At 56.0% G+C, this 12,986-nt stretch overlaps 1 protein-coding gene across 6 annotated transcripts in view; it reads right to left on the reverse strand.

The window, feature by feature from the left end:
- PRIMA1 (proline rich membrane anchor 1) overlaps positions 1-10,267 on the reverse strand; it is a 62,198-nt gene extending 51,931 nt beyond the window's left edge. For 4 of the 6 annotated variants that reach the window (XM_006933070.5, XM_045060465.1, XR_002158932.3 and 1 more), the window contains exons 1-3: positions 9,768-9,895; positions 8,964-9,089; positions 1,730-1,865 (exon numbers count right to left, since the gene is read on the reverse strand). In XM_006933070.5, the coding sequence (XP_006933132.2) occupies positions 1,730-1,865; positions 8,964-9,056 (229 nt within the window). In that variant the 5' untranslated portion in view covers positions 9,057-9,089; positions 9,768-9,895. Of the gene's footprint in view, positions 1-1,729; positions 1,866-8,963; positions 9,090-9,767; positions 9,896-9,921 lie in introns of those variants that run through there. The other 2 variants (XM_023255983.2, XM_003987939.6) reach the window with 2 other exon arrangements.
- Positions 10,268-12,986: the final 2,719 nt, after the last annotated feature.

A 12,986-nucleotide genomic window follows, 5' to 3' on the forward strand; every position in this document is an offset into this window, starting at 1 on the left:
TGAATGATGTTTGGCAAACAACAATTCACAGGATGAAATGTGATCTCCTCAGCCAGGCATACAAGGCCCTTCACGTTCCGCCCCTTGACAACTCCTTCCAACCCACCGAAGGGCTTGGGACTCCCATGATTGAGTCTCACAAAGCCATGCTTCCAACCTTCTGCCCACGCTGTTCCTTCTGTCTGATGTCCTTTCCCCACACCTTCCTTATCAACTTAGAACAACCCTATCCATGCCTTAAGACTCGGGTCAATGTTACTGTCTACTGTGGCCCAACTACTCAAAGATTTGAAGGCTACCTGTGCTCTCTCAGGCCACTTTTTGAGCCTCTTCTTTGAGGCTGAGAGACCCCCGAAGACCAGAATGGTCTTTCACCTCTGTGCCTGGCACAGAGGCTCAGTTAGAGCAGGGCGGATGGAAGGGACCCCCACTGGGGGACGTGGACCAATCAGATGCAAGCATAGGCTTGCATAGGAGATGGCATAGGCTCGTTGCCCAAAAAGTGGAAAGAGGAGGGCTTCCAAAGGAAGCAAAGGGGGAAGGGAGTGATCTGCAGAGGCAGGTGCCTGAGGGTGGGCCCCCCCGGTACAGCCCAGGGGTTCCCCCAGGAGAGAGAGGGAGGTGAACATCCTGGGCTACAGGGTCCTTCAGAGGCCTGGAGCAGAGAGCCCGGTAGGCCAAGGTTCTCAACCTTAACTTATATTTGGATCATCTCTGAACTTGTTATAAATGCCAATTCCTAAGCTTCACCCAAAGACTGACTGGGTGGGTTAGAAGTGGGTCCTGAGCTACACTTTAAAAGGAATGCTGCAGGTGACGTTGAGGGCCACACTCAGAGAAGCACCGGGCTGCAGGTGTCACGGAAGAATGGGAACAGGTAAGGGCCTAGCAGACCAAACTCAGAAATGCATCTGAACTGCAAAGATCCTCTAGAACATTGCATCACTGTCTGGACACCGAGAGCCTGAAGACACCATCTACCGGAGAACAAGCGTCATCAAGGTTATTTAACATATGCCCCGAATAACTCAACGGAGATGTGTTCAGCAAGAGAGAGCCACACACGATCACAGGTGGTCTAGAGGCTGCACGTGGAGTGATCCATCCAAGATGCAGAATCTCTGTTTAGTGACCTTCTCAACCAGCAATTGTAAGCAGGAGACTTAACCCCTGAGAATCAGGATGAGGCCATTTCCGGCTAAAGAAAAACCCTCCTTTGTTTGAATGACCAGGCAATCAACCTGTTCGCAGATGAAATCAAGGCAAACAAGTGAAAGGGAGGTTTCTAGCAGAACTCGCTGCAAATGGCTGTCAGGCATCTGTGTATGTTCGCTCCCAGAGCCTCCGCTTGGGCTCCTAACCAATCGCCTCCTCAAGCGCGAATTAAAATAGAGACACGAAAGCATGCGCATGGGGAGGGTATTTAAGACTGGCCCGATGGCTGCACCCCTCTCAAGCTCTGGCCTTCAGAACAATCCAGGCCGAGTTACTCATCAAATGGAGATTGACTTTTATCTGATTAACCGATGGAGACATCCTCCTCCATCCCGCAGGAACATTCTGTGGGAAAGGCGTTCTGCAGACTGCAGGGAAAAGTTGGGCCTTGGCTTCCCTCCTGCTCGGCCAGTGGAAAATTACAAAGGAAGCAAGGCTGCCCTCTGCTCTGTTCCCGGGGCCTTTCCGGGCCCAGAAAACACAGAGAGAACCCCAGAAACAAACCTTTACTTACCTGGGGCGGAGAGGAGTCTGGGAGGCGGTGGGGGCGGGGGCGGTGGGGGCAGCAAGGGAGGGGGCCGGCACTGGCAGATGTGTTGACAGCTATCGGTCACCTTGGAGCAGGACTTCTGGGGCTCACCGTGCGTCACCTGCAGAAACGGGCACACGCGCCCGAGAGAAGACAATGAGGCCACCAGGAGGGAAATGGACCCACGCCACCCGATCCCAGCCAGGGTGGAACCCGGGATCCTTCCCGAAGACCGAAGACCGCCTCGGGGAAGAATGAAGGCGTGGGCTTGGCTCAAAGGGAACAATGTTGTGGGAGGCTGGCCGGGCAGGTTTAGAGACCAAGGTGTTATTCCCAGCTCTGCCAGGGACCCGCTGAGGCCGTGACAAGTAACTGGGTATTAATGAGAGGTCGACAAGAATTTGATGGTTAACTCTCAGAATTTCCCTCCTGTGCAAATGAGGAAACCGAGACCCAGGCAGGAGAAGTGGCTGCCCAAGGTTCCCACACCATGTGGTGACAGGATACTGATTTCACCTCCTCAGTAACCCTAGCCAACCGTTCTTCCAGTCTCCAGAAGCCCTCGCCTTCTCTCTGTCCACAGCTCCTGACAGCCTTCCTCCGTCAACTCAGGCCAAGGTGCCCCCATCTTGAGGAAGGAAGCCTACCTTCCCAGGCCATGTGAGCAAGAGAGCCGGAGGGGTCTTGTGGGAAACACAGGACCAAACCATCCACATCCTCCCAGCAATCCCCGAGTGCTTGCCCACAGCTCAGGAGATCATGTGGCCACAGGGCCGTGCTCAGGAGGCCCCTGACAACGTTTCCAGCCCCACCGCACCCCATGCTCTCAGCTTCCGCTCTGCCTTCAATGCCCTTCTTCTACTCCCTGGACCCTGGCCATGCATCGCCCCTCCCCCTCCACTTTGCATATGCTGCTCCAGTGTCCCGGAATGTTCTCCAACACCTTTCTCTCGTTTTGTCCATTACTCAGAGTGGCTATCACCTCCTCAGGAAAGCATGTCTGACCAGGTCAGTTCTCCTTTTATAGGCTCTCCTGGTACCAGGTTCCACTCTGTGGGGCAAAAATCTACATTTGGGTGATTGCCTGGTTCCCACCTGTTTTCACCACTGGACTATAAGCTCTCTGGGGGTGGTGGCTGGGCCTTGGATTTTCTGCCACTAAGGGAATGCCTGGCATTCAGTAAATACTTGGTGAATGGATGGATGGACAGATGGACGGATGGATGGATGAGTGGATGAGTATTAAAAACTGGACCAGAATCCATAGCTCTCGACTCCTGGTCTGTACTCTTTCCACACCAGCCTTCATTACGTCACTTGCAAACAAGGACAGGGGCTGTGCTTGACCAGTAGTTCCAAACCCTGATGGCACATTAGAACCTCCCGGGCAGCTTTAAAAAACAAACAAACAAAAAACTCGTGCCGGAGCCTTTCCCAAGACCAGTTAAATCAAAATTTTTGCAGGTGGAACTGGGCATGACTATTTTGTTTAATGTCCCCAGGCCAGACTTCTACTGTTTAGCCCGAGTGAGAACTGCTGGCTTAGACACACCGCCAGCGTCCCTCCCTGCAGCAGAGGGCCCTAACCCATAAGCCCCCGGCTCTGTGCCCGTCCCAGGGAACAAGCGGCTTCAACGGCCTGGAGGGAAGAGTTGGCGGTCACCCTCACCTCAACGAAGCCCACCGTAACTTCTCTGGCTGTCATCTTAGGGGAGTAGAAACCCAAAACCCCAGGTTCTCTGCAACCAGCCACCTGCAATGCAGCCTGCCATTGGGAAAGGCATTTTGCAGACGGCCTTTGGAGGCCCAAGGCGGCCTCCTCCTCTGTGCGTGTCCCCGGCCCGGCAGAGAGACCCCACGGGGCTCTGACGCTCCCTTCCCACTTGGAGGCCTTGAACAGGCTGGGTAATGACCACTGGGGGATGGCAGCAGGAGGTGGACTGATTTACAGCCCTAACTTAATATCTACCGGGCCAAGAAGCTGCTGCTCGCGACCGTTTAGTGCTTTCAGAGGGCCCATGGAGTGAGTTTCAAACTCCAAAGGCAATCTCATCGCCCGCCGGGAAGGGCAGATCCTCAGATGGTGGGCCTCTCCTAGTCAGTCCATGGAGATGCCTAACTCGTAGCATAGCAGCTTCACCAGTGCGCCTGTCAGCTCTCCCGTGGCCATTGAGCTGCCCTCCTCTTGGTTCCGACCTTCTAAGACCTTCTAAGACCGCGGGGGTTGCTCGAAGGCTCCATTCTGCCAACGCTGGCCTCCGAGGGCGTTCCTCTGCTGGATTCCACCAGTGTGCAAACGTCAAGCAATGCCACTGCTAAAGCAATTACTCTCCCTCTCTCCGAGGGGCAATTTATGCAAGAGTTCAAGAGGAGCACGTCTGCTTAACCCAGCCCAACACGATGACCCATTTTTCTGTGAGAGGATATAAGGGTACGGATGTATAAGAGAGTTTAATGTGATGAAATTATCAGTGGGGGAGCCGGGGCCAAGTTTCAAGGCTGAAGGGGGAGGGAACAAAGGAACGCATGGCACTCAAAAAAAATCCATGGTTCCTTGGTGTCTGGCTGTCTGTCCTTCTCCCTGGGGGGTGGACCCCACTTGGGGCCCCTCACTGGGGTGTGGTCCAGTGCAAGCCTGTGGCTACCGAGCCTCTCTTGACTGGTTACTTGCCAACTTCCTGAGTGCCACGTCCCCCACCCCCACCCCAGAAAATAGATCCATCTGCCCAGGGTAGCTTCTTCACCTCGTAAACCCTTCTCTCTGGGCACTTTCCCCACTGTTTGGTAACGTCTGCTGCCCACACTGAGCCTTGAGCGTTTGGGGCAGGCAGGTGGTGGGTGGGTCTGTGCTTTATTAGTCCTGACCAAGTGAGACTTCCTGAGCCCTACTGTGTGTCAAGCCATGGGAAACAGGCTCTCGTTTCACTCTCATGAAGATCACGGAGAGAGGCAAGTATTGTCATCCGTGCTGATGGTGGGGCGGGGGCTCGGGTAGGGACGACAGACCCAGAAAGGCTAAGTAACGCACTAAGATTTCACAGGGCCCTGCATTCAGTTGGTGCACAATGAAAAGATGTGTTGGGGGATGGTCTGCCCACCAGTGGAGAAACACAAGATCTCTTCTGTTCCCCAACTCTGGGTCCCCTCGGGGGTTCTGCAGATCGGCGGTTGTTGTGTTTTTAGACCAGTAGAGAAAACAATCTCAGCACTGGGAACTTGTCTCAACACCTGGCTTGCTTTGAATCGTGGGGAGTCCCACAAGGAGAAGAAACTTACCCCTGAGGTCACCTGCTCTTGGCTGGACTTGACTAAAAATGGGCAGAGGCCCAGGGAGGTCAACGACCTGCCTAAAGCCCGCCGAACAAAAGCTGACACCATTACTTCCTGTGACCACTTCTGGTCCCGTTTTGCTGTCCCCTGCCTTCCTGCCCCTGCTCTGCAGCATTCCCCTGGGGCCAGAATCTTGTCAATGCTGCTGTCATGGACAGTGGGCTGAGGGACAGGTAAGTCCCACAGTCACCTGGATTTGGTACCTGCCACTGTGGTTTGGGGGCCACGGTGCTCCATGGTTGCTGGTTCCCGCTCACTCCCGGCCACTCAGCGCAGCTTTTCGGGTCGGTGGATGTTACCTCCTGAATAGCCCTGAACTCCATCAATGTCTCCCCACTCCCACTACTAACTGCCCTAAACCAGGACACCATTTTATCTTCCCAGGGCAGCACCTGCCTCTGACTTAGGATTGTGAGATAAAATATAGGACACCTTGTGAAATTTTCGATGAACAGCAATTTTTAGTAGAAGTATGTCCCAGATATCGTATGGGATATACTTACACTAAAAGCATGAGCCACTGTTGATTTGAAATTCAAGTTTAACTGGATGTCCTGCAACTTCACCTGCTAAATCTGGCAACTGCTCCCCTCCACGGCCTCCTTGCCTCTTGCCTCACCCCCACCTCTCCAAATCTATCTTGTCAGTGGGGCTGGACCAAGATTTCTAAAATGCCAGGCTGAGATTATGTCATTTCTTGCTGAAAACCTTCGACAGCTCCCATGGCCCTCAGGATCAAGTCTAAGCTGTAAGACACTATGCTAGTGGCTTATAATAGTAGCCTTACCTGGGACTTCCCTCCCCTTCCCAAGGTTCTTCCAGTGCCCCATTCTCTCCTCTGGGCTCAGGGTTATTCCCTCTGCCCGGAGGCTTCCTTCACACGGCATCCTGCTCCTATCTTGTCCTTGTTCGTGCCTCAGCTGAAGCCCTCCACCTGCCAGGCTTCTCTGACCCCTCCATCGGGTCTCATCTCCAAGCTGTCTGCTCCTGCTGAGTTCTCTTACCTATCATTACTTACTTATCTCTCCAGTGCCAGACTGTCAGTGCCATGAGGGCAGAGACTGCCCCCCGCACTTCACAAAGGGCCTGGCAAACAGTAGGTGCCCAATAAATGCTACTGATGAAATGAGCTCAGCCTTGCTGGTGGCTCCTCTTTAGCGCACAGAGACCCACTGGCCCGGATCAGAGCCTGTCTCCCTGGAGGACGCCCACAAAGATGATGGCTTCTGGCATCTTTTATGGAGACAGGCCAGCACCACAGTAACTTGATGAGACACACTCCTGTCACACCTAATAAATTTGCCAGCCTGTCATCCTCTTTGCTTGCAAAAAAAAAAAGGAATCATCAGGAAGTGAACTTAGAAGAACCCTAAATCACAAAAGCTCAGAATCGCTATTCCAGACACATTAAAGAAGAAAGGGGAAAGGCTAGGGAATGCCCCCACCAACCTTGTGGCAATTTAAATGTCATCTGACTTTAATGATTAAGTTCCTTATCATCTGGGCGGCAGCCAGAGGCGTCAGGCGGATTGCAAGGTGGGAACCTGGTGCTTTGGGGGGACCACAGGTCTCTTGCTTCACCAATTACCCTATTAATTACAGCACTTTGATATGTCGGTCTCCGTCTCGCAAATGCTTACAACTTTGGGGGATTCTTCTGGCAAAATGCTTATGAAAACACAGATAGCTCTGACTTCTTTCTCTATATTCAAGGAACTCCTATGGTGTGACAGATTTTAACCTCTCCACTTAAAGGAAAATACATGGCTTTGCGCACTTGTATTTTTCTCTTCTCCCCTCCGTTCCCATGGATTCAGCTCTGCCACTTGACAACCAGATCCATCCATTCTAAAGCCCCTCTTCCCCTGGCTCTTCGGTCCTTATCATTTGTAGATTAATTTTTCCAGAGCCTCCTGCCAAGATTTTACCCATTTTACTTGTCTGGAGGACTCCTTTTCTAATTGATTTTCACAAAAATTGATTTGTATTGAGTAACAGCATCTGAAGCGCGCGCGCGCACACACACACACACACACACACACACGCGCGCGTGCGCGCGTGCGCGCGCGCGCGCGCGCCTGGGTAAGTACGGCCTGGCTGAAAGAGGTGGTTAAAAAAACTGAGCTGCTGTCACAAAATTATTTCCTTTGGTGGTCATGGTGGGGAGACAGGGGGTCTGCTGCCTCAGTCTTGCTAGTCGACACCACAGAATTCCAGTCTTGGAGACTGACAACATCATCACGCGGCTGTCTACACATATCAGCTGAAAAAAGTGCTAGGGAAAACGGTAAACAAACGAATGCAAAAACACAGTGAACTTAACATCTGAGGTTCCACTAAAAGTTGAACAAGGGAAGCTGGTCCCAAACCGCCCGAGTGTTTACAAGTGACAAAACCCTGAATCCCGAGGCGGCACAGCTGAGTTTAATAACTGCTGTTTCACACATTAAACAAAGCTGTCAATTCCAAAAGGAAAACAATGGTGAGGGAGACAGAGGCAAGCCAGACAAGAGAGCGGAGAAGATGAGCCTGGTGCTGAGGGTGGGGGGCAGACTCTGGTTGACCCACCCGCTCAACCAGCACGCTCCTTCCAGCATGAGAACCCCTGGTGCTCCCCAATAATCACCCAGGCCACCATCTGAGCGGGACAGACGACAGCTGGTTCCCAGGGGGGCCCCATCACTCGGGACAGCTCACGGACCGCGGCACACTGGCAAGGGGTCTCCCCCTATCCTCTTTTCTTTGATTTCTCCCTCCCTGTTCAGGGCAACCATCCGAACGATCCCCGACCCCCAAAATGCCACCAGAAGAACAAGACGACGCAAAGACCCCAGGGTTGGGCGGTTCAATGCTCAAAACAATAAAAATGCCCTCCAGCGCCTGCTGAGCCACTGAGAATTCAAAAATCTCCAACAGACTCTGTCGTGAGCAACAGAGTGCCCGGCCATGCAGACAGAAGAGCAGCATTACCATTACTAGTATCAATTACTCGCAGCAGCTACCGTTTAGTGTTGATTATGGTCCAGGCACGGCTTGAAGCGATCTTTACTCGCTTGATCTCATCCCAGTCTTGTAACAGCACAGAGAGGAACAAGAAACCGAGGCCCCGAGAGGCATTGCCTGAGGTCCTGAGCCGGCGAGGGCCAGAGCCGGGGCTCCAAATTCAGCGCTGACACCAAAGTCCACTTCACCACTCCACCGTACCACTGACCGTGGGCATCCTGGGAGGTACTAGGGGCCATGCCATCTAACCCTCTCCCTGACCCCGACTGACAGAACTCCAGCTGCTGGCCTCCTGGCCTCTGCCCTGGGGGTCTAGGGGGCCCAGGGTGAGGACTCCAGCCCCAGGCAGTCCTTACAGACAGCTCCTTCCTCCATCCCCACCAGTGGCCACCGGGCACCATCCCTGCACTTCTCCAACTCCGCCGCCTACAAGTAGCACAGCCTCTGCTGTGTCAATTCCAGTGTAAGAAGCCCGAGTGGAAGTTTACTAGTGATTGTGGTGGGAAATAAAGAATGTATATTGTTGGGACCATTTTCTTTGTAAGTGTGCTAGCGCTCTACGGTTTCTTTTCCCGCATTTCTGCAACAGAATGTGGTCATCAAGAAGGCACTCCCAAGCCCTTTCTGTTCCAGGCCCTGTCCTGCAGGCCTTAGCGCGCCAGGACTGAGGCCTCCCCCTGGAGTTTTGGCCCATCTTTTCACAGCAAGAGTGTGGAGGGGTGGGGAGAGCGGGAGGGCTTGCACCTCTTCTTTTCCTAAACTCTCCCCAGGGGCAACCAGAGGGCGCCTGCAGGAAGCAGGGCCACCCCCCACCCCCACCCCCGGTCCAGCCCGCGGAGCCCGCACCTCCCTGCCTAGTAGCCCACAACCCCCTGCCGCCGCTCACCTGCACGAAGCCCCAGAGCGGGTGGAGCGCGCAGTGCAGCAGCAGAGAAGGCCAGCAGCAGCCACGGCGCAGCACCAAGTCCCGGAGGAGCATCTCGGCCCGCGGCACCCGCGCACTCGGGGCGAACTGTCAGGGGAGCAAAGCCCTGGTCAGGCGCAGGCCGCGCGGGCACCGTCTCCCGCGCGCACCCGCACACGTAGCAGTCCCGGTTGGGCGGGCACCCTGGGGGCACCCTCATAAACCAAGCCTGCCCCCTTCACTCCAGCTTGCACATTCGCTGACCCTTCGTGCACACTCACAGAAGCCGGCATCCCAGAACACTCTGTCCTGGCGCACACCCCCAGAAGCCTCTGTGTATACCTTGGCCCCGTGCACACCCCCAGAATCCTGCGTGCACACTTTAGCTCCATGCACACCTCCAGAAACAGCCAAGCACACTTAACCTAGCCCAGTGCATCTCCCCAGAAACCTCCCCAGCCATGCACAACTCACTCCCACTGTGAGCACACTTCAAACCCGGCGGGCACCGCTCACCCTGCCTGCACACCCACAGATACGGCTGTGCACACCCACCGACTCATGCCTGCACACTCGCTGACCCTGCATGCACAACACCGGGAAATCACACGCTGCGTGCACCCTCCCTGCCCCGCCGGCCCCCACTGCGCACACTGCAACATAGGCACCCCCGTGCGCACCCCGTTCGCCCTCGCGCGCTCTCCCCAGCCCGGGCCTCCCGCTTCAGGGCGTGAGCCTCCCTCCGGCCTCCCTCTCCGCCCGCACCCCTCCAGTGCCTCACGCCACCTTGCCTGGCGGCGGCCCCAGCAGATCCTCGGCGCGGGGAAGGGAGGTCCGCGTTCCCCCCGCGGCAGACTGTCCCCGAGCCGCCGGACGGCCCCCATTTAAAGCCAGCCGCCTCCCCGGTCCCCCGCCCTCTAGGCGGGGCCTCGGTCCTCACCCTGGCGACTGCGCGGGCGCCTGGGGGCTTCACGTGCCGGGGAGGAGCGCCGGGCGCTGGAGCAAAAGTTTGCGCGCGGCTGGGGCCTCGCGGGCTGCCGAGCGGGGGCCGGGCGCGGCGCGCTCGCACGGGGCGCAGGGCGCGGCGGCTCCGGGCTGCTCCCGGCCGCGCGCGGGTCGGGAGGGGCGGCACCCCGCGCCCGGGGCCGGGGCGGGCTGCCGAGGCGGAGGGGAGGGCGGGGAAAGTCTCCTCCGAGCCGCCGGGAGCGGGCGGCGCGAGCCTCCCCGGATCCCCGCCCTTCCCGGTGGCGCCGCGCGGCTGCCCGGGGCGCGGGGGTGCCGGAGCCGTCCTCGTCCGTCACGCCGGCCCGCGGGAGGCGCTGCCCGGGTGCGCCCGCTCGGGCAGCAGGGCCGCGGGCGGAGGCGAAATAAATAATGCACGAAAAAGGAAAACAGACGTGAGCCTCGCCAGAGCCTCGCCCGCCTCCCGCCCGGAGCTGCGCTCCCGCCCGCGCTCCCCGCCGTCGCCGCCAGCGCCGCTGCAGTGATTCCTCGTCTCCATCTAGCGAGGCTATTGTGTATTGGGAGCTTAATAATTTATTTATTCACCCGCGAGGAAGAGGACTCCCGGCCCCAGGGGGTCTGGCTCCACGCCCGCCCTTCCCCCGAGTTTCTCCGGGGCGGCGGGAAGGGGGCAAGGACTGACTCGCGGAGACCCCTTCCTGCGCTCCGTCCTTGCTGACTGTCTCCCCTCCCCCGCCCCATTCGGAACGGCAGTGTCCCCTGGGTGTCGTGGCTCGAAGGGGCAAGCCGGCCCTCCCGGGGCCAAGGGCCCTGTTGTCCCTTCTGTAGTCTCAGTGCAGGGACCTCTCCAACCACACGCTGCGTCTTGGAGGGAGCTGCCTGCGGCCCTGGGGAGGACCTCTCCACCACTGCTTTTCCTCAACCGTCTCCAACTCCTCTGTTGGAGGCAAGATTATCAACAAGTCGGTCGCGAAGTAGCCTGCCACGTTTCGTTCAAACCCGCTGCCCCCGGCCTCCCAGACCGCACCGCAGGTACGCGCAGCCGCTCTGTTTATCCGGTGTAAGCGCTTGGGAAGCGCTTTGATGGATGGCCTTCCAGAAGGTCCCCCAAAGCGTGGACAGTCCTATTCTTAGGTGGGGGGAAGGAGGGAACCAAGAGCCCAGGACTGAGAGTGGAGAGTCAGACACTGTAGTTGACTCACTGAAGAAACATTCACTCAGTTCCTTCTCACAGTCTCTGTGGGCACCCTGCATCACCCCATATAGACACCCACTCCGAGTATAAACTGCCCTGCAGACCAGTTTTCCGACCAGTTTTCTAGGGACCTCTTGCATGCAGAGTGCTCACCCAAGACTATTCTCCGGGTAAACTCTTTAGAGCCACATCTGAACCAAGGAGACATGGGGGGAGAAACGTGAATGGGACTCTGTGCCTTCCCCCCCGCGAGCCTGGGGTGCAGTCAAGGAGACAGATCATGAAATCGGCCATTCTGCCCTCCAGCTGTGGTGCAAGAGGGGGTCTGCTGTAAACAGGGGTAGAGGAATGTGGATGAGGCAGAAGGCAGTCGAGGCTTCCAGATGAAAATGGCCTCCGGGAATGGGAGAGTATTTCAAGTGTTGGGAATCCCTTGGGCAAAGAGGTGGAGATACTTGTGCATTCACTCATTCATTCATGCACTCACTCATTCATCCATTCCATACACAGTGTCTCTGAGTGCCTACTAAGGTCAGACGGAGCATTTGAGGAGGGGTATACACCAGGGCACAAGCGAGATATTGGTGCTGTCCTGTGTGACAACCATGAAGGGAGGAGGGATGGTAAGAAAATATTGAAAGAGGGGGCTTCCCAGGTGACTTTCTCTCACTAATAGTTTGAAGCAGATGGATGAGTCACAGAATTGAGCCCCTATTCATCAGCTGAGGTCAAAACAACATTGATTATGCTAATGCCTTTCTGCTTAAGCCGGTCAGGGTATTTTGTGCAGTTGGTGATTCCAGTCTTTAGATGTGACAGCAACCTGTCATGTTTGTACACGGAGCTCTTTACCACTTCAAAAACGTTCTTCGTATCACATTTAATGCCATTCTCACAACTCTTTGAGGTGAAGGTCATTGCTCCATTCGACGGGTTCAGAGACGTGAGGAACTTGTCCGGGCTCACACAGCCGCTCACCTGGGATTGAGAGGGACTGAGCCCCAGGCAGTCGTCCCGTTCTTTGGAAGGACCTGGGCAGGTTTTATATGTTGGAAGGCCTGCATTATACATTCTGGTCTTCAGGACTCCTGTGCTCGGCCCTCTCTGTGTACCTCTGGGCCCGTAACCTCCTGGCCTTCCTAACACTGTGGAGCATCACAGCCTCATGGCGAAGAACAGCCTCTGGCATGGGCCCCCTCCCCCCATAGCAGGGCTGAGGCGGGGCTCGGGTTCCTCTCACCCTTGCTGGACCCAAATGGCAACCGCACACCACAGTCCCTGGGATCTGCCTACAGGGGACCGGGCAACTGCTCAGAACTGCAGGGCAAATTTTGACCAGTGAAAGGAGGAAAGATCCGGTGCTTGGATCGTAGTGGTCTCACCGGGCCTGTCAGGAGATTCGAGTAGGCACGACTGGGCAACCGACAGTGTGTTCTTCTGAAGACCTGGCCAGCTCAGTAGCACACAGCCTCGTGTTCCCTTGTTTGTTCCACTCCCCTTGCCTGCTCACGTCTGTTGCCCGAGGGTCGTATCCCTCAATAAAGGATTAGCAAGCAAGCATTGCTTCATGCTCTGTCTCCCCAGGAACTACAGACAATTGGTACCACAAGTGACCCTAGAAAGCCGATCTTCAGGATGGAATGTTGGGGCCGGACTGCGATCTGTCTGGAAGCAATACGAGCCCCATTACGGATGGTAAGCAGGGTCGTATATGGCATAGAGCGACCCTACAATTTCTGAAGCTTCACCCGTGGCTACTTGGAATGAGATACAGGTAGAAAGCCAGGCTTTGGAAGGTCACGTGGCTGCCGTGCGTGATCGACGTGGGAGAAATGATAAATCATAAG

This window comes from Felis catus, chromosome B3 (assembly GCF_018350175.1).
Source record: "Felis catus isolate Fca126 chromosome B3, F.catus_Fca126_mat1.0, whole genome shotgun sequence".
NCBI lineage: Eukaryota > Metazoa > Chordata > Mammalia > Carnivora > Felidae > Felis > Felis catus.